This window comes from Chanos chanos, chromosome 14 (genome assembly GCF_902362185.1).
Source record: "Chanos chanos chromosome 14, fChaCha1.1, whole genome shotgun sequence".
Lineage (NCBI taxonomy): Eukaryota > Metazoa > Chordata > Actinopteri > Gonorynchiformes > Chanidae > Chanos > Chanos chanos.
Window position 1 is genome coordinate 2,701,997 of NC_044508.1, and position 22,500 is coordinate 2,724,496.

At 41.8% G+C, this 22,500-nt stretch overlaps 2 protein-coding genes across 4 annotated transcripts in view; both read right to left on the reverse strand.

The window, feature by feature from the left end:
* The window catches only part of mapk1 (mitogen-activated protein kinase 1), a 20,596-nt gene extending 16,266 nt beyond the window's left edge, over positions 1 to 4,330 (reverse strand). For both annotated transcript variants that reach the window (XM_030791170.1, XM_030791169.1), the window contains exon 1: positions 3,993 to 4,330. In XM_030791170.1, the coding sequence (XP_030647030.1) occupies positions 3,993 to 4,138 (146 nt within the window). In that variant the 5' untranslated portion in view covers positions 4,139 to 4,330. The remainder of the gene's footprint in view (positions 1 to 3,992) is intronic.
* A 1,397-nt stretch (positions 4,331 to 5,727) lies between these two features.
* ppm1f (protein phosphatase, Mg2+/Mn2+ dependent, 1F) overlaps positions 5,728 to 22,500 on the reverse strand; it is a 16,875-nt gene continuing 102 nt past the window's right edge. The window contains exons 2-9 of one of the 2 annotated variants that reach the window (XR_004025939.1): positions 21,286 to 21,568; positions 18,833 to 18,963; positions 18,181 to 18,383; positions 17,246 to 17,434; positions 10,602 to 10,745; positions 10,076 to 10,169; positions 7,939 to 9,440; positions 5,728 to 7,051 (exon numbers count right to left, since the gene is read on the reverse strand). Coding sequence is in view for 1 of the 2 variants with exons in the window: in XM_030791812.1 (XP_030647672.1) it covers positions 9,091 to 9,440; positions 10,076 to 10,169; positions 10,602 to 10,745; positions 17,246 to 17,434; positions 18,181 to 18,383; positions 18,833 to 18,963; positions 21,286 to 21,461 (1,287 nt within the window). In the remaining variant the exon portion in view is untranslated. Of the gene's footprint in view, positions 9,441 to 10,075; positions 10,170 to 10,601; positions 10,746 to 17,245; positions 17,435 to 18,180; positions 18,384 to 18,832; positions 18,964 to 21,285; positions 21,569 to 22,500 lie in introns of both variants that reach the window. The other variant, XM_030791812.1, reaches the window with a different exon arrangement.

The following is a 22,500-nucleotide window of genomic DNA, read 5'->3' on the forward strand; positions in this document are numbered from 1 at the left end:
TACTGGCTGAGTCAGACCTGATCATTCTCCTTGGGCTGTTGATCATCTTGAACCTTCCCCATGGGACCGTGTGAAAAACAAGGGGCATTATATGGCAATATTTATACACGTTTCTATATGATATTTATATCATTTTTTATATTTATATTTTATATTTATATTTATGTTAAACGTGTATCTGAGCGTCTGACCAATGCCTGAGGATGTTGGTAAACCACACGACTGGCGTGTGTAACCGCAGATTTTCAACAAAGTCTCTAAATCTCTAATAGAAAAATAACACCACTGTAAAGGGTTACGGAACAGGGAGAACATCACAGATAAGTCAACAAAGAAACCAAAAAACATGATCACACAGGACTAAACATGCACTGAGGGATTTAGTCTGGCTGCAAAGAGCTGCCTGGAAAAATAAGGCCATGTCGATACGCAACTCTCTTTTATGACAAGTGGAGACAAAATCACTCATCTCAGCGACCAATCATGTCTCAGAAACACGTCGGTTTTTTAAACCAAATCTCTCAGAACCCTCTGTTAGTTACACTCACACACACCTAGTTCATCCATTTCATTCTTACAGGTTCTATCAAAGCCACATTATCTGAGTCTACAAACGTGTCACCAGCCATAATTCCCCCACAAAAAAAAAAAAAACACAATCAGAATCTTGAAGATTTCGACTTGCATGGAGTACTCTACACCTGTGCTATCACAATAGTGATCTCAACAAACGCTAGCAGCTTCTGTGAACACTTGGTGAGATCAGAACAAGAAAAGAAAATGCATTCAACCCTAAAAGCGTTAGTAATTCAGTCTTACAGGCTGAATCTCACAGACTCAAATGGTCATTGGAACATTCTGGGGAACATGGGTTCTCAAGATGTCAGTATCACCTCGGTTTTTTTTTTTTTTTTTTAATATTATTATCAGTTATCAGGAGTCTGCCCTGGGGGCACTGTTTTGGGAAGAATCCCTCTGTTTGGGGAATCTGCATTCGTCTTTTCACTGGAGAGAAAAGACACGTCCAAATCGAGCAAGGGCAACCTCACATAACCCCACTCCAGTCTCCAGCTGTCACGATTCTAACGTCAGCATGGTGAAACCCAGCAATTACTGTCAAACAGTAACTGTCATAACAGTAGCAATGTTCAGATATCCTGCAGAAACGTCCGGTTCTTCCAAACTTACGGGCACCAAAGGCCTTCACTTGGTTCAGCTTTATGGCAAAGCTGTAGGGGCAAAAGGCTTCAAAGAAGTATCTGTCTACTCCTCTTCAATGCGATGTGAACAATGTCTGGCAAGCCACGAAAAAAAAACAACAAAACAAAACAGAAAACAAACAAACAGAAAAAGGAATTTGAAAAGGACTACAATAGACAAACTGCTGTTTCACTCGTACAAAATGGCCAGTTTCATTTTTCTGGTGGAATGGGGATATTTCTGCCAGAACAAAAAAAAACGTCATTTGACTCACTATCCGGAATGTTCTTGTTTTCGCTAAGGCACTTGACGTGAGGAGAGGTGAACTGGTTACTGTGGAAATCGGAAAACAGAGGTTTTTGTGTGTTTGCTTGGAGAAGGGGTGGGGGTGGGTGGGGGGGGGGGGTTTGGGAGGGTAAGAACGGAAAATTCAAAGGTCTGCCAGGAGTCGCCGAGCCGCGTCACATGGAATTGGAAGGGGAAAAAAGGCGGGAAAACAAGGGAGCATCTACCTAATTATAAATCTGCATTACAAGCTTCGTGGTTCACACTCATTCAAATTCTCTCTCTCTCTCACACACACACACACACGTACATCAACCATAGTTGTCTGCCCTGCCTAAAGCAAGTCCAACGTCTCATTAGATTCCTCCATCCTTGCAGGAAGTCCGACCGCATTCAAATTTCACACGTCCGAGAGGAGAGGCAATGCGCTCCCTGCCACCATCGGTCCTTTGTGGCCACATCTACAGCTCCGCTCCCTCATTCATTCATTCGTTCATTCATTCATTCATTCGTTTGTTTATCCGCACGAATGAAAGAGAAAAGACTCATCCAGTGATGAGATCACTCTCCTGGAGCCGACACTATCCGCCCGGCGAACAGATGGGCCCAAAAAAAAAAAAAAAAAAGAAAAAAAAAGGGGGGGGGGAGTTGGCCTTCAGTTTGCAGGCCAGCAGAGAACCGATTTTTCAATGGACACAGGACAAAGCTGAAAATGTTCTGAAATTTTTGCCTTGAAAGAAACAGCATTGTTGTTGTGCCTGTGTTGCCCTTGTGCCAAACCCTGAGGTCTAATTCCACCTATCTGCTGCACCATTGCTATAAACCATGAACCATTTGGTGGTTTGTGATTTATCAGTTTAAAAAAAAAAAAGAAAAAAAAAGTCGTTGCCCTCTCTTACCTCATAACTAACTAATAAAAAAGTGATTTCAAAAGAGTAGGCTACATCTCTTACCAACTCCACCCCACCCCACCCCACCCAGAGGGCTGGCTCTCATAGTCTCATGCATCAGCTCGAGCCAAAAAAAAAAAAAGATGAAATCCAAACTTGTTAGCATCATTAGTTTACCTACCAGCTTCTGTTAGGACTCCTAGACACAGTGTCAGTGGTTTAATAAAAGGGAGAATGTGCAACTCCAATGAATACACATATCACACGTTCATGTGTGAACGGACATCGACATCAAATGTTTCTGATAACTAACATTACAACCAAAGGAAAGCACATGATAATCTCGTCCATCAAGAAAAAGAACTGCAGTGGAACATAAACAGACGCTCTCTCTCTCTCTCTCTCTCTCTCTCACTACACTGCATACCTCTCGACCCTGCATCAGTGAAAAATGTTCCAGGTAAAGTTCGTATGTCGAGGCTTCGAACACAAGCGAAAGCCACATTTTGAAGGCATTTTCTCTCAACGGCTTGTTCTCAGCCTTGGGCAATCTGCGCCCACGCTTTCGCAAAAGAGAGCGGCGCGCAAACTGCGCTCTGCTGCGTTGACGTCCCGCATCGTCCCATCTATGCATTTTTCACACTGCGCAAATTACATAAACAAAGCTTGATTCCAGACTACGTTCCTCTTGGACTTCACGTACATATTCAGTCCCATGCATATACAAATGATGTTTTTACATAACAGTGCGTGCTGTTTATTAGATTTAGGCTATAAACTGGGGGTTGCGGTATGTCATAATAATGTTTCCATAGTGACAGTACAAAATGGTCTGTTGTCTTGTCGGTCTACATGTCTTTGTCAGAGAATTTAACGCCTTTTTTCAGAGAACAAAATTACATTTTTTTAAAGAGTAGACTCATTTAAGCGAAAATGCAAAAAAACAAAAAAACAAAAAAAAACATGCTTGGACATCATTACTAATTTTAAAAACGGAGTACGCTACATAGTTGTTTATTTGCAAGTCTGCCTAAATTTTCTCAAACTAGAACGAAACGAAACGAAACGAAACAAAACAAAATAATTACACGGATTAGCCAAACTATCGTCGATTCCCTGAGATCAACAAGTACTTTGACTAGCAAAGGTTAGCACACCTAGCCTAAAACAGCAGTGTCAACACATTTTAAGACGTATCTCTGCCATCAAATATGACTGCATAAAATAACAATCAATTTATCTAACATCTTCGGTTCGCTCAAAAAACCAACATTTGCTACTACAGGCCAACTTGTGCATCCTTGTGCTAGACAGCTAACAGTACATTTAGCATATTAGTTGTTCTGCTAAGCTATCTGGCTAATGACGTCAGTTGGAATCACTGCGCGGATTGAATGAGTGTTGAAGGGTAACAAAATAAACACTAGTTCCACAAACGCATCACGATAACAGTTTATTCGTTTATTTGCGTACTTCAGAAGTTACTTTAACCTATATTTTGCTACAATAGTTACACTAAAATTTTCCATCTCTTTCAAGTCAGCCCTAGTCAAGAATGGTAGCAACATTAAATGTATCTGATAAGTTCTATATGCATAAACATGAAATGTATCTCACCAAACCATGCCGTAAGCTCCTTCTCCAATGTACGACAGGTTACTGTAACGGGGCCCGACATCGAAGGCTTGACCGCGGACCAACTCAGCTCCGGATCCGGGGTTAGGTCCGCCGCCAGCGGGGGCAGATACCGCAGCTGTCGCCATTACTAAAACTGAGCTGCCTTCACACACTAAGGCAAATCTCTCCACAACCTAGAGTTAGAACCAGAAAAAGAACAGAAATCCTCCAGCTATATAAACCCAGTCACGAAGTAAGTTGTACCTAACGTACCACTTCCAAGTTGTTTATGCGACTGATATTTTCGACCCTGACAGAGAGAAGTAAAACCTGAATGTTGTTTTCTTTAATTAAAAAAATAAAAAAAAAATCTTGCTGCCTTGCAGTAACCTACAGTAAAAAAAAAAAAAAGTCCCAATCAACACTTTGTATGTTGAGTCGACTGGCCACACACACAGACTCAAAGCGGAGCAGTGGAACGGCAAGCAAATGTTGCAGCAGGAAATAACGGGGAAGATCACGTGGTTGGAGACGGGAGTAATATAATTGTATCAAGTTGAATGAGGATTATAGATTTACATCGCTCCACCCGGCGTTTAATTTCTGAAGTCACATTTCAATATCATAGGTTTGAAAAAAAAAAAAAAAACCCTGAAATTTGATTTTCAAAACCGAATAATAAACTAATCTTACGTAGATGACTTTGCAGCGCTATACTAAACATCAAAATATCTCCCAGTACCGTACCCCCCCGCCCTCCCCAGACAAACAAACAAACAAACAAGCAAACAAACAAACTACAACTCACCCTAAATCCATAAAATTATTCATTTTATTTCGGAAATCATCACCACAAGAGCTACTGTACACGTTTTGAAAACGTTGCACAGATATTTGATTTAAAACAGCTTTCGACAGCTCAAATACATGTAATTTGTCATTCTCTGTTTACAGTTATATTTCCCGAGGGGAGACATACGTTTATTTAATTGTCCTCTCCATCTTGTTTTTTTTTTACTCACTGAAGAACTCATATTTTCCCTTGATATACCCCCCGAAACGTTAGGAAATGGCATTGAAACCCAAGCATCATATAGAGCTATAAGACACGTAATCTCTTTTATTGGTTTCCAAAAGGTAATCAATCATTTTGCTCTTGAAGGATGACAGCTGTCCTGAAAGGGGCCTGTCAGCATTGACGTTATCTCATGGAAACAGCCATCCCATTCAGGTTGGCCCTTAGCTATGACCAGGGCACACAGCTCTGGTCCCTGTACAGCTTAACCACTGCCCGCTGTGTGGAGAGAGTGGAGACGTTATAGAAACATGAAATATTACGCAACGCTGAAGACCATTTCAACTGCCAAATTGTAGCTCAACTAAAAAAAAAGGCAGTTCTGCATTCATATTTTGCAGACATATCTTATCTCAAGGACAAGATTCAGAAAAAGAAGGGGTGAAAAGACTCTTCCTCTGTTTTCTTAGCACTTCCTGTCCAGCTAAAAGACAAAACATACGACTGTCCTCTATGATTCAGCAGAAATCAAACAAACAAAAATTAAAACAAACAAAACAGGTGATGAGCAGTAATAATACACACTTCCAAAATAACAACAACAACAACAACAACAACAATAATAACAATAATAAAAGTAGTAGTAGTAGTAATAATAATAACAACAACAACAACAACAGAGACATTTGGAGTGGTCCATGGAATATTTATTTCATTTCATGTCATGATTTAATGGTGAAGTCAACACAGAGAGAATCTCAATACAAAAAGGGTTATTTCAAAAACCTCACAACATCAGATCACCCGACAGGCGAAGAAAACGGCGCCAAAGGGTGAGTTGGTTTGCTGGCTGGCATTAGGTCCACTGGAGCTGAGCTTGACAGTTCACTACATCCACGTATGAAGATCACATTTACGCTTGTGTTAGCAGAGTACAAATATTAATTACACGACTACCTTTATCATTACAAATGTCTACAGAGAACATGGTTTTAAGAAACACGCGCACAGACACAAACGTGTGTGTGAGCGCGCACACACACACACACACACACACACACCAATGCACTGCTCGAGACGCACCAGTTCCCTCACAGTTGAGTAGAATGGCAGTGAATGTGTAGTGTCAGTAGGACTATTCCTAGAACTCTCCTCACGCCATTTAATAATACTGTAATTGGCCTTTTGTGTTTGCTTTGGAAAAGAGATGCACACACGCACGCACGCACACACGCGCACACACACACACACACACACAAGCAAGTGCACACAAGCAAGGCACTGCCAGAACATTCAATGTGAGAGAGACTGCGTAACAATGAGGAAAGAGTTTACACATGTATTAGTAAAAAAAAAAAATGAAATCTTAATATCCAGAAACAGAAACAAGTGCGGTGGTGCCTTATGCTGAATACTGCTACGCCACGTCCGGCCATCGGCCACTGCAGCCACATTCCAAAATCCTGACCACTTCCTCCATTTCTTCCCCCTCTTTTTTCTTTTTTTTTTTTAAACTGGTAAGAAATTCATAACTATGTAGTCCAGTGATATGACTTCTTGATTCAGAATGATAAATTAACCAAAACGTTCATGTTTAACAGGAGCAACATATGATGGTAAAACATTTAAAAAAAAAAAAAAAAAATTAAAAAAAAGTTAAATGCTGCATCTTCAGTCACATGGAATGAAGGACACCAGATCTGTCTACTGCTGCGATGAGAACATCTCTTAGCCATTTCTATTGGCCTTAACCTACAGAACATTCCTGGCATTCCTTCACAGCTGAGGAAAAGGACATTCTGGAACCCTCGGAGGAGAATCGAGCACCGGGAGCCGGAGCCAGACCCTCTGTGGAATCCAACGAAGCAACATTTCGTTGGAACCACGTTAAAAATTCCAAAGCTTCCATTATGACATCACTGTCCCTGCTCAAACTCCAGTTGTATTCTTTAGGGGCTCAGGCGGCTAACTGGGCAGCGGGCCGTCGCAATGATGTCACCGCTTGTTCCCAGCAGTGGGCCGTGCAGTGCATTATGGGAAAAGTCTAACCAGACAAAAGATCACAAGTACAGATTATGTCATTTACTGGCAAAGGCATCATGTAACCACAGCTTAGATGGCAAAGATATGGCAACGGAACGACACATCAGAGACACAAAGCTCTATTGAACAAGTACTGCACAAAGAGAAAGAGAGAGAGAGAGAGAGAGAGAGAGAGAGAGAGAGAGCTTGACACAAGGAAAAGTGACATCCAGCAGGGGAGAAAAAAATAAAAAGAATATTCAAGGTCCCATAAACTTGTGTCAGCCACTATTCTGAAATCAGCAGGAAGTCTTTGGGTTAAAAACAAGGTCAGTCAACTGTTTCGAAAAACTTTAAAGAATGCGGTTTCTTTACTCAGCTTACAGTAATCATTAACACACCTCCAGAAAAAGCAGCAGTAACTGAAATCATTTATACACGACAACAATCTCGTCAACCATCGTGCGTAATTGATTATTACGGAATGAAATTCGGTCTCTTGATCTAATACTGTATTTGTGTTACGTCACAACACACTAGCACGACGTCACAGGGGAGATCCGACTGAAAGTGTACGGTTTGTAGGTAGAGTAACAACACCTAAGGTGTGTGAGAGAACTTCGTAGCCATCTTATCTGACTGTCCTGACACCCCGCGGCCCATCCTCCTCTCTCTCTCTCTCCGTTCCGCGGCCATCAGGCTGGTTCTATAATTAGTCCGAACGGCTTGCGCAGCGGCTGCTGCAGTCATATTAGTTGCATGTCACAGGCCTATTTAAATATTCATGCTTTGGGGTGTAAGGTGAGCCCTTCGGTTCCCTCAGCCAAACTGCAGGAAGGGCTCGGCCAGGCTGCCGGTAAACACTCTCTCTTTCCCTTTCCCTCGCGCTCAGACGGCGTATGATATTACCGCCGCTAATGCTGACGTCCAGAAGAAAGGCACGCGGACTGGAAACGAACCCCATCGAGCATTCCTGTCTTTACGCCGGAGTCATGAAGGCTGCGGACACCGCACGTGGTTCTAGGAGGAGAGATCTGCTCCGGTCTGTTTGCATATGTTAGTTTTTCGTTAGTATCCAGTAAGACCGTCATGCAGTGGTGCAATTACAAAAAAAAAAAACAAGTTTTTGTGCAATCACAAATTGCCTTTTTTTTTTTACGCACATTGTACAAAAGCTACAGGTAAACAGGAAGCTACCGAGGAGCCTGGAAAAAGTATTGGTCTCCAATGAAAGGCGAAAAAGAGTTCTTGGCAAAGACTGGCATTTAAACATTAACATTACTTTGATGCAGAAAAAAACTCTTACATACTATGGCACAGAGCTGAGGTAAGTACAGCTGAGAATCTCTCTGACCGTGGCGTGAACTATCAAAACTGTGGGAGACATTCCACGAAAACAGGAAATGCTCAGATTTTTTTTTTCCACCTCCAGACAAATATTTTAAAGTGACACCAACCGTCTTCAGTTTCCATGACGATGTAACAGTCTTTTGATACGGGAAAACCCTGTAGAAAACGTTTCAGTATTGGAAAAAAAAAAAAGTTGCATCTTAGAACGAAGAATGATAAATGTTTCCGTTCCTTTCAAAGCACAACCTCGGCTTGGCACATTCTTACATCTCCTCATGTTTGTCAGATTCTTCTGAGGGATGTGCAGCACCTGTACATAAGAGAAAGGCCAACAAAACCAATGCAACAAAGCAGTCAAGTTAAACTTTAAGTTAAACTGGGATTTAGTTAAACTGGTCAAACCAGTTCCTCAACCTAAGTCATACCAGTAGATACTAGAAAAAGTCCTGTTATTTTTTGTTTGTTTGTTTTGTTTTGTTTTAAAAACGGAATATGTTGCTATTATCGCTGTCACTTCTGAATGACCTCAACACTGATGAGCTGTATATGCGTGGCATTTCATTGTCGACTGGACCGGCTTCAGAGGATGCCCAAGGCCTCCCGCCCAGACCTCCAAAATGGTCGCCACCACTCGGTTTGCTTCTGGAGGTGGACAGAGGGCCGGCATGGAATTCAGCCGATCCTCTGATCCTGATGAAAACCTTCTGGATCTCAGTTCTGTGCTGCAGCGTCGGAGACGTCTGGTTCTTGCTCTGTTTTTCGGCTCTGCCGTCCCGGTTCCTGACAAAGCAGCTGTGCTGGTTCCCTCAGGAACACCACCAGAACCGTGATGTTGTCGCTGGACCCGGCCGCTTTGGCCTGCGCCACCAGGCTTTGGGCCACTTCCTCCCCGGAACCAGAACTGGCCCGCAAGGCTTCCAGAACCAGGCCGGGTACGTCGGCTGGCTGCACCACGTCGAAAAACCCGTCACACGCCAGCAGGACGTAATCCTCGTCCCCGTTCAACCGCGTGGAGGAACAGTCAGCGGCGTTTGACACGTACGGTTTCTGGTCAAAGTCACCTGGTCCAGCAAAAGAGGGAACATGACTCAGCAAATCTGAGCACCATGAATCAGCAAACAGCAATCCTATCACTTATCACCTCTGAGGCTGCATACAGACATGACATGATCAGCCAATCCAGTGGATATCAAAGATGGAGAGAGAGAGAGAGAGAGAGAGAGAGGGAGATGGAGAGAGAGAGAGAGAGAGGGAGATGGAGAGAGAGAGACCGAGAGAGAGAGAGAGAGAGACAGAGAGAGAGGGGGAGATGGAGAGAGAGAGAGAGAGGGAGATGGAGAGAGAAGAAGATGGAGAGAGAGAGGGAGACTGAGGGAGGAGAAGAGAGGTAAAACAAACGGAAGAGAAGCAGACAATGCAGTCATCTACACTGTAACCATGATGAGTAAAGGACCTCAGAATGACTGTAACTGTAAAATACTCTACCCAGTAATCAGTGACATCACATCGTCCACCAGGACGCTTACGCCGCCTGCGTTACGGCCTCACAAAACGCAGCAGCTACCAAACTCCAGCCTGTCTCTTTTTCCCCCAACGCTCCCACACTGGCGAGCGGCGTCTGTGTAAAGCTCGTCTTCACACAACACTCGTTTATCATCCCTCCATTTCTCACGCCGAGACGCGAGAGCCGACTTACCGATGGCCCGGGACACCGCGTAGGTGCCGTTAACACGCCAGCAGCCCATGAAGGCAATACACCCGCCCAGATCCTCGATCCTAAGTTTCTCATCCTGAAAGAAAGGGGGGGGGGGGGGGAGAAGAGGGTCTTTTCCATTTTTCTTTTAACAAATCTTTGGTTGCTTTTTCATTTTCCCCCAAACACACGAAGGAAATAAGACTGCAGAGCCCTTCTCGGTGTGAACATGAAGAGAAGGAGCAAGAACAGAGCAAATGTGGGACCAGAAAAACGATCCACTTCTTCACATCTTGCTGATTTTTTTTTCCCACACGGTCACGTTTTTATCTCAGAACAACCGTGCAGAGGGGGGTGTAGTGTATTTCCATGGCTGTGACACTTGGGTTTCAACATATAAACACTAGCTTATTTACAGCTGGAAGCAGAAGGAGTTTAACGAGCAAACGGCAGTTAAAAGGAGCAGTAAAAATAAGTGGTAAGGTTTGTGGTGATCAGTTGGCTGTGGGTTTTTAACGGATATCTGTACCTCTCTCTCTGGTTTGTGAGGGTCCATCAGTGTAACAGGGTCTCCCTGTCTAACCAGCAGGGCCTGGGAGTCGCCCAGCCAGGAGACATGCAGCCAATCGCCGTCCAACAAAACGGCCACACCCGTACTGCCACTCCGCAGACGCTAGGACACAGAGAGCCCAGATTAAATAATTACACACAGACAGGGAAAATGACACATCCTCGTTCACACATGAAGAAACACACACAAAATGGATGTCCTAGTTCGTACTGAAATGATTTAAATGGCACTGATGTGTTTCATCTGCATGTTTGCTGAAATTCTTTTTTTGTTTGTTTGTTTGGGGGGTTTTTTTGTATTGGTTTACGTGGTATTTGTGTTTAACTCGGGCAGATGTAGTTGTCCGACCCAAGATGAAGCTGACTGTGTATTTAACCCATTAAATTCAATAAGAACAAACAGAAAAAAAGAAAGTAACACCTTTCTGTGAACAGACGCTGGAGTCCCAAACCTGTTTTTCTACACCCCCTCACCCTCAACTCTCACTTTTACGTCTGCGAAGGTCACAGACGTCTAAAGATGAGTGAAAGCATGAAAGAAACTCGGATCCCTTCTGAAAATACACACACACACTCTCCGACACAGAGCTAGGGCTTACTCATATCTGAACAACGAACCTGCAACGCTGACCCACGTCAACAGCTGTCTAAGACAGATCCAGCTTTTAAAAGAGTTGAAGATGCAGGAATGCAGTCTCTAACAGAGAGCAATTACATGTGTAGAAATTTTATCTGTTGCTCTCTCTCGCTTATGTCGTACATATGTAATGAGGTGGTGTTTTTCCGGGCGAGGCCGTGGAGATCTGTACAGCTGAAATACTGAGATAAGGAGGACGTATACATGCACACACACAGAATCTAAATACACACATCTGACATCTAATATCTAACATAACCCTGTGCATAAAGATATCCCCGCGCTATGGGGACAGCGCCAGATCTACTATACTAATCTACACTGAGTAAAGGCTTTAACCAGATCTACTATATTCATCTACACTGAGTAAACGCTTTAACCAGATCTACTATACTCATCTGCACTGAGTAAACGCTTTAACCAGATCTACTATACTCATCTGCACTGAGTAAACGCTTTAACCAGATCTACTATACTCATCTACACTGAGTAAACGCTTTAACCAGATCTACTATACTCATCTACACTGAGTAAAGGCTTTAACCAGATCTACTATACTCATCTGCACTGAGTAAACGCTTTAACCAGATCTACTATACTCATCTACACTGAGTAAACGCTTTAACCAGATCTACTATACTCATCTACACTGAGTAAATGCTTTAACCAGATCTACTATACTCATCTACACTGAGTAAACGCTTTAACCAGATCTACTATATTCATCTGCACTGAGTAAAGGCTTTAACTAGATCTACTATACTCATCTACACTGAGTAAATGCTTTAACCAGATCTACTATACTAATGTACACTGAGTAAACGCTTTAACCAGATCTACTATACTAATCTACACTGAGTAAACGCTTTAACCAGATCTACTATACTCATCTACACTGAGTAAACACTTTAACCAGATCTACTATACTCATCTGCACTGAGTAAACGCTTTAACCAGATCTACTATATTCATCTACACTGAGTAAACGCTTTAACCAGATCTACTATACTCATCTACACTGAGTAAACGCTTTAACCAGATCTACTATACTAATCTACACTGAGTAAACGCTTTAACCAGATCTACTATACTCATCTACACTGAGTAAACACTTTAACCAGATCTACTATACTCATCTGCACTGAGTAAACGCTTTAACCAGATCTACTATATTCATCTACACTGAGTAAACGCTTTAACCAGATCTACTATACTAATCTACACTGAGTAAACGCTTTAACCAGATCTACTATACTCATCTACACTGAGTAAACGCTTTAACCAGATCTACTATACTCATCTACACTCAGTAAAGGCTTTAACCAGATCTACTATACTCATCTGCACTGAGTAAACGCTTTAACCAGATCTACTATACTCATCTACACTGAGTAAACGCTTTAACCAGATCTACTATACTCATCTACACTGAGTAAACGCTTTAACCAGATCTACTATACTAATCTACACTGAGTAAACGCTTTAACCAGATCTACTATATTCATCTACACTGAGTAAACGCTTTAACCAGATCTACTATATTCATCTGCACTGAGTAAACGCTTTAACCAGATCTACTATACTAATCTACACTGAGTAAATGCTTTAACCAGATCTACTATACTCATCTACACTGAGTAAACGCTTTAACCAGATCTACTATACTCATCTACACTGAGTAAACGCTTTAACCAGATCTACTATACTCATCTACACTGAGTAAACGCTTTAACCAGATCTACTATACTCATCTACACTGAGTAAATGCTTTAACCAGATCTACTATACTCATCTACACTGAGTAAACGCTTTAACCAGATCTACTATACTCATCTACACTGAGTAAACGCTTTACCCAGATCTACTATACTAATGTACACTGAGTAAACGCTTTAACCAGATCTACTATACTAATCTACACTGAGTAAAGGCTTTACCCAGATCTACTATACTAATCTACACTGAGTAAATGCTTTAACCAGATCTACTATACTCATCTACACTGAGTAAACGCTTTAACCAGATCTACTATACTAATCTACACTGAGTAAAGGCTTTAACCAGATCTACTATACTAATCTACACTGAGTAAAGGCTTTAACCAGATCTACTATACTAATCTACACTGAGTAAACGCTTTAACCAGATCTACTATATTCATCTACACTGAGTAAATGCTTTAACCAGATCTACTATACTAATGTACACTGAGTAAACGCTTTAACCAGATCTACTATACTCATCTACACTGAGTAAACGCTTTAACCAGATCTACTATACTCATCTACACTGAGTAAACGCTTTAACCAGATCTACTATACTCATCTGCACTGAGTAAACGCTTTAACCAGATCTACTATACTCATCTACACTGAGTAAACGCTTTAACCAGATCTACTATACTCATCTACACTGAGTAAATGCTTTTAACCAGATCTACTATACTCATCTACACTGAGTAAACGCTTTAACCAGATCTACTATACTCATCTACACTGAGTAACGGCTTTAACCTAGATCTACTATACTCATCTACACTGAGTAAACGCTTTAACCAGATCTACTATACTAATCTACACTGAGTAAACGCTTTAACCAGATCTACTATACTAATCTACACTGAGTAAACGCTTTAACCAGATCTACTATACTCATCTGCACTGAGTAAACGCTTTTAACCAGATCTACTATACTAATCTACACTGAGTAAACGCTTTAACAGATCTACTATACTTCATCTGCACTGAGTAAACGCTTTAACCAGATCTACTATACTCATCTACACTGAGTAAAGCTTTAACCAGATCTACTATACTAATCTACACTGAGTAAACGCTTTAACCAGATCTACTATACTCATCTACACTGAGTAAACAGCTTTAACCAGATCTACTATACTCATCTACACTGAGTAAAGCTTTAACCAGATCTACTATATTCATCTGCACTGAGTAAAGGCTTTAACCAGATCTACTATACTCATCTACACTGAGTAAAGCTTTTAACCAGATCTACTATACTCATCTACACTGAGTAAACGCTTTAACCAGATCTACTATACTCATCTACACTCAGTAAAGGCTTTAACCAGATCTACTATACTCATCTGCACTGAGTAAAGGCTTTAACCAGATCTACTATACTCATCTACACTGAGTAAACGCTTTAACCAGATCTACTATACTCATCTACACTGAGTAAACGCTTTAACCAGATCTACTATATTCATCTGCACTGAGTAAACACTTTAACCAGATCTACTATACTAATCTACACTGAGTAAACGCTTTAACCAGATCTACTATACTCATCTACACTGAGTAAAGGCTTTAACCAGATCTACTATACTAATCTACACTGAGTAAACGCTTTAACCAGATCTACTATACTAATGTACACTGAGTAAACGCTTTAACCAGATCTACTATACTCATCTGCACTGAGTAAAGGCTTTAACCAGATCTACTATACTCATCTACACTGAGTAAACGCTTTAACCAGATCTACTATACTCATCTACACTGAGTAAACGCTTTAACCAGATCTACTATACTAATCTACACTGAGTAAACGCTTTAACCAGATCTACTATACTCATCTGCACTGAGTAAACGCTTTAACCAGATCTACTATACTCATCTACACTGAGTAAAGGCTTTAACCAGATCTACTATATTCATCTACACTGAGTAAACGCTTTAACCAGATCTACTATATTCATCTGCACTGAGTAAACGCTTTAACCAGATCTACTATACTAATCTACACTGAGTAAACGCTTTAACCAGATCTACTATACTCATCTACACTGAGTAAACACTTTAACCAGATCTACTATACTCATCTACACTGAGTAAAGGCTTTAACCAGATCTACTATACTCATCTGCACTGAGTAAACGCTTTAACCAGATCTACTATACTCATCTACACTGAGTAAACGCTTTAACCAGATCTACTATACTAATCTACACTGAGTAAACGCTTTAACCAGATCTACTATACTCATCTACACTGAGTAAACGCTTTAACCAGATCTACTATACTAATGTACACTGAGTAAACGCTTTAACCAGATCTACTATACTCATCTGCACTGAGTAAACGCTTTAACCAGATCTACTATACTAATCTACACTGAGTAAATGCTTTAACCAGATCTACTATACTCATCTGCACTGAGTAAACGCTTTAACCAGATCTATTATACTCATCTGCACTGAGTAAATCTTTAACCAGATCTACTATACTAATCTACACTGAGTAAACGCTTTAACCAGATCTACTATATTCATCTGCACTGAGTAAAGGCTTTAACCAGATCTACTATACTCATCTACACTGAGTAAAGGCTTTAACCAGATCTACTATATTCATCTGCACTGAGTAAAGGCTTTAACCAGATCTACTATACTCATCTACACTGAGTAAAGGCTTTAACCAGATCTACTATACTCATCTACACTGAGTAAAGGCTTTAACCAGATCTATTATACTCATCTGCACTGAGTAAATGCTTTAACCAGATCTACTATACTCATCTACACTGAGTAAACGCTTTAACCAGATCTACTATATTCATCTGCACTGAGTAAATGCTTTAACCAGATCTACTATACTCATCTACACTGAGTAAACGCTTTAACCAGATCTACTATACTAATCTACACTGAGTAAAGGCTTTAACCAGATCTACTATACTAATGTACACTGAGTAAACGCTTTAACCAGATCTACTATATTCATCTGCACTGAGTAAATGCTTTAACCAGATCTACTATACTCATCTACACTGAGTAAAGGCTTTAACCAGATCTACTATACTCATCTGCACTGAGTAAATGCTTTAACCAGATCTACTATACTCATCTACACTGAGTAAAGGCTTTAACCAGATCTACTATACTCATCTACACTGAGTAAAGGCTTTAACCAGATCTATTATACTCATCTGCACTGAGTAAATGCTTTAACCAGATCTACTATACTCATCTACACTGAGTAAACGCTTTAACCAGATCTACTATATTCATCTGCACTGAGTAAATGCTTTAACCAGATCTACTATACTCATCTACACTGAGTAAACGCTTTAACCAGATCTACTATACTAATCTACACTGAGTAAAGGCTTTAACCAGATCTACTATACTAATGTACACTGAGTAAACGCTTTAACCAGATCTACTATATTCATCTGCACTGAGTAAATGCTTTAACCAGATCTACTATACTCATCTACACTGAGTAAAGGCTTTAACCAGATCTACTATACTCATCTGCACTGAGTAAATGCTTTAACCAGATCTACTATACTCATCTACACTGAGTAAAGGCTTTAACCAGATCTACTATACTCATCTCACTCACTATCTAAGCCGCTTATCCTGATTAGGGTCGCGGGGGGTGCTGGAGCCTATCCCAGCGCTCACAGGGCGAAAGGCGGGGAAACACCCTGGACAGGTCGCCAGTCCATCACAGGCCAGACACACAGACACAAACACACTCACACACCTAGGGGCAATTTAGTGTCTCCAATTCACCTAAGCTGCATGTCTTTGGACTGTGGGAGGAAACCCACACAGACACAGGGAGAACATGCAAACTCCACACAGAAAGGGCCCTGGCTGCCCCGGCCGCGAATTGAACCCGAGACCTTCTTGCTGTTAGGCGACAGCGCTACCCACTGCACCACCCTACTATACTCATCTGCACTGAGTAAATCCTTTACCCAGATCTACTATACTCATCTGCACTGTGGGGACACTAATTTAACGATGTCAGTGATACACATCTGCAGTGATACACATCTGATACACATCTGTGGGAGACGGTAATTTTGACAGATGTAGTATACACCTCTGTATTATGAAGACACGGTTCTTTAATGAGGTACATGACACACCTCTGCACTGTGGGGACAACTAGGCGTGTCAGTTAGGGATCCCAGCAAACTTAAGCTCTCACCTCTCTCTTAGCTTTGATCTTGAACATGTCGTCTGTGCTGGTGAAAGCGTTTTTAAATGCAGCAGCTACATCAGTGGACAGCGCCTCCTGCTGGCTGAGAATGACGTGTAAATGGGTGGCAGCATATGTGGCAGCGTCCACACCTCCATGTCCATCAAATACCGCATAGTACTCACGTCCCGGCCCTTCCTGTAGAAGGAGCCAAATGGTAAACACCCACCCTCAAAAGCCAATCATAGGAGAGAACAAATATCCCATGTTTCTAAGTCTCTGGATGGGCAGGGGTTGTTCAGAAACCTACTGAGCTAATTTGATCTGTGTTTTAACAGAGATATGGAAAATAATTAACGTGAACTACTGAACAGAAAAACTCTGTCCCTTAACCCTATTACACACAAACCACAATACCCTTGTGCTGTGGTTTAATAATTCATAGGATGCTAAGACTAGACTATTACGATGACAGTAATCATGATCTTTATCAGTACATGCCTGATTAATAACTATAAAATAAAGGAATCCAACATTCACACCTGTCCTTTAGAGGAGCAGTCAAAACTGTACTCGATTTGGAAAACTGCACAATCTCCCCCACGTTCAGAGTTGCCTAATGACTGCAGTTCTGCCCATTCAACTCCCCAACAAAAGTGTTAATTATAATTGCCACACTAAATGACTATGGGATTACACTATGTTACTCACTACTACTACAAGAGCTACTATAGCTAATATCATTGGATTATTACTGTTACTGTTGTCTTTGCCAGTGGTACCACTACTCAGCGATGTTCGTCACTGGTCCAATTCATTACTGAAACAGTAAACTCTCAGTGACGTTGGTTCAGTTTGACTGAATACCATTTTATCAAACCCAGTAGACAAAGCCCCTACAGGGGAATGGGCTAGCATTAGCCACGGAGGTCCGTTAACATCACCTGGAGTCCCAGGAGCTGGTTAAAGTCGGACAGGATCACGTGACGATCCTCCATTTTCCGACGGGTGTTCCGAATGGCGTGCACAGAGCAGAGGCGGAACCTTGAGGAGCGGGCTGGAGGTTCCGGGGGCTGTTTATGCCACGACACCACCACCTCCCTTAGCTTATTCAGAAAGAGCCTCTGTAGAGGTTCTGACTGTAACACTGGAAACAGAGGAGGGTGGGCAAAATCAGTCATGTTTTCATTTATTTATTTCTTTACTGTTTAGATATCGCAAGACACTAAGATCATTTGGATAATATATTCCAATATGCGGATGAGCTAGTTTACATCCCAGGAAACTGAACTGATCTCTGAGCGAACAATCACAGTGAAGGAAAAACCAGGGAACAAATAGCCTTTAAGCGTTGAAATTCTTTGGTTTCTCTCTGTTCATTTCTGCAATTCTACATGTAGACACTAGAGGGAGCACTCCACTGCTCACTGCTCACTCCACTGCTCATATAAAATGGTCTTTTAATTTCTGTTACCAATATCGTAATAAGAGCTTTAATCATACCCTGATGACAATTACAAATACCCCAACACTTCAAAGCTTTTAACTGGGGACAAAACAGAGGGTCCAGAGGGGGGGAAGGGAGGGATAACTCACAAACCACTTCCTGCTCTGTCTCCTCCGCCTGCTCGGCATCCTGGGTACAGTGAAAAGGTGAAAGGTCACCCTTTAGGAGCTCTGACACAGCGGCATGGCACACAGCAGCACTCAGCCAGGATGAAGCGTTCCTACAGACACACACACACGCACACACACACACACATATCCACACACAAACAGGCACAGATAAACACACACACACAATAAACCAGACACACAGACACACATATATCCACACACAAACAGGCACAGATAAACACACACACACAGACACAAACACACACGACAAACCAGACATACAGACACACATACACCCACACACAAACAGGCACAGATACACACACACACACAGACACACACACACACACACACAGTTACGATTAAGACACCTTTGTGGTGCACTGTTGGAAAGTTTTTAAGTGACAGTAGCACTGTAAAAGACAGTACTATTTGAGTTGTTTCATAATTCATTATTCGTCAGAGAAACACAAAATAATCTGGCATCTTTTCAGATCAGTCAAGCATTTTTTCATGCTAATTCAGCTGTTCAACATTCTGACAAATAAATTGCTTTTGGCTCAAAAGGGAACGGTGTTCTGTACTGTTCTCCACTGGGCTGAGCTCCAGAGAACATTCCAAAAACTCAACGCTCTGTTTCTCTCTAAAGCATTTGTTTGGGGGTAAACTTAGCCTATTTTCAAAAAGACCGTAACAAACGCCAAACAGCCTCACATCCTTACTAAACCCAAACGCACAAAAGCTCACAAGTTTTCACAATTACACCGGGACAAACAAAGAAGTGTTAGAATTCACAGCTGAGAGCACTGAGCTGCCCGTGCAGGGGTTCGGCCACACCCACCTTTTGGGATCATACACACAATGCTACTACCTCTTACTGACGACAGCCTTTTAAATTAAAAAACGAGACTCGTTATAAGCGCAGCAACAACGACTCTACGTGTGATGACTTGTCACGATCCTCAAGCATGGCACTGCCGGTTATAACGCGATTTATAATCATGATTTTTAATCACAATTAATCAATGAATGAGGAATCTGTATGATTTCAGACACCTCATTTCTGAGGGTCACTCCCTTAGACAACATACACAGTCTGTCAATGGCTTTGAAATGCAGCTAAAAACCTGCGAGTTTTATTTTGGGGGCCGTTAGCACCTTCACTCTTTTTTCCTTTTTTTTAAATTCATTCCTTCGTGTTATTGGCTCTCTTTTACTCCTGCAAGTGCGTGAGTGGCTACATTAAAACTGGATTTGTATTTTGTATCTTTATGGCTTCATTCCATTTGTTTCATTTTATCGTGATTATACAGCGTTGTAAAGTGCTAGAACTGTTGTGCAAACATCTTTATTTAATGCAATATAATTTTTTTCATTACAAACAGGCCTTGAAAAGGGTGTGGGTTTTTTTCCAGCGTAAAAACAGGGGGGGGGGTCTATTTTCCCTTATATCACTGAGTAGTGACAGTAGGCAAGGACAACAGTGTGCACGGTTTTTCGTGCACAGATTCGAGTCCCGGGGCCCAGTGTGAATGAGTAGAGAACAGTGTGTGAGTCAGAAACAGGAAATGGGCAGAACAATAGTGATAACCCTGAGGAGGAAACTCCTTCTCATCCAAACGCAGTCAGACTCTTTACAGAGGAGACGAGGAGAGAGTCCAGGGAGATCTCGAGAAAAAAGCCCCTCCCCGCGAGAGCTCCACGGACAGTCACGGTCCCTGGCTCAGACCACCAGGCGACCGGGGTGACTGGGGTAACTGGGGTGACTGGTGAATGGCAGTATGAATGACATAACAGGATTAAAGAAAAGTCTAGAACTGAAACTGTACCCTGCTGCTTTTTTGTGCTACCCTGGCGCTTTTCATACAGAGCGTGTCGTGTGTTGCCGTTTTTTTTTTTTTTTTTCGCTGCCAGTGAAACACAACACAACCTCCTCCTTTCCCCGTCTCTGCATGAAATACCCAGACCCCGTTCCAAAAGTAACCTCGTTTCCTCCCCCTGTCTCCTCCCCCTGTCTCCTCTGCGTTATGAACACCGCTCTGCAGACGGCATGGTTAATAACTAAAATGGGTTCCGGTCTGTGGACATTATGCAGGCTGTGTGGAGGTGAGGGCGAACGAAACAGAGGAGACAGGAGAGATAGGGGACTCTTTAGTAAACTGTGACGGGTTCAGGCGATTGGGGGGGGGGGGGGGGGGGGGTGTACAGAGTAGGTATGTAGAGAATGTGACAGCAGAGGCTCCTCCTCTGGCCGGAGGAAAAGAGGGGAGGGCACCAGCAAATGCATGTGTGTGTGTGTGTGTGTGGACACACACATACACACACGCACACACACACTTGATTTACAGCGGGTCTATATATGGCATTTTAGGACACCCATATGTTGCCAATTCTCTCTCTCACACACACTCATACACAAACAGAAGACTCACCTAGCTGTCAGCAGACGAAGTCCAAGATCCAGGCTCTCACCTTTGACCTCTGGGAGAGTGACCTTTCGACTGAGGGGGCTGAGGGGTAAAGGGTCGTCCTCCCCGAGAGGGTTCGGGAACTCCTCCAAAAACCGTGCACAAAAACCACGGACCTCGTCCTGTCCAGTCGTGCCCATCCTGCCCAGAGCTGGGATACACACACTCCACCAGGCTGTTCACTTCACACACCTTGGTTTATGTGTGGGTGTGTATGTGTGCAAGTACAAGTGTTTGGATCAGGAAACTATGACAAAAAAAAAAAATATATATATATATATATACATATACATATATATATATACACACTATATACACACACATACACAAAAAGATATATACACACACACACACACACACATATATAAATATATATATATATATATACATACACACACATACACAAAAAGATATATACACACACACACATATATATATATATATATATATATATACATACACACACATACAGTGTGTGTGTGTTAACAAAACTGAACATTTCATTGCACTAGATGCTCTTAGCGCATTCCGTTCAATGAAATCGACTAGTAACGGATTTGCCACGTGACGAAGTGGCGGTACAACGGTACTGTCAAACACTGCTATTAAGACATTTGAGTTTAAGCCGAGACAGTGTGCTTCGTGCAGCCTAATGGCTTTTTGTCACTTGAGTAATTTTTAGAGACGCAAAACGATATACATAAAAGTAATTTAAGTTCAACTTTTAAAAAAATCAATAACTGCATTTTAAATGTTCCCAAAACAGTGTGCTTTCGGTTAATATTAAATTCGATTTTTTTTTACTACACCATATAGATTCCCTACTACAAGTCAACCCCTCTAGCTGCCTAAGTACAATTCAAAAGCTATATACACCGTAGCCCAAGCTCTGTTGTAAAAAACGGTCCAGTAAATAAATTCGCAGATCGTTTAGCCTATAGTTCGGCTCGGTTCGGTCATACAAAAGCTTAGTAAAACAGACTGAGGTTTCGTATACATCTGGCATGTACAGAACAGTAAAGTGGAAATCATCCGGTGTCTGTTTCAGGCCTGGGCTAGAAACTTTCGCTTCCTGTGCTCCTCTAACATGTTCCGTTTAGGCGTAAAAAGACCCAAACGCATTTTAAGAAAGGTTTCAAACTACACAGAGGAAAATCAATTCTCTACAAACATACAGGA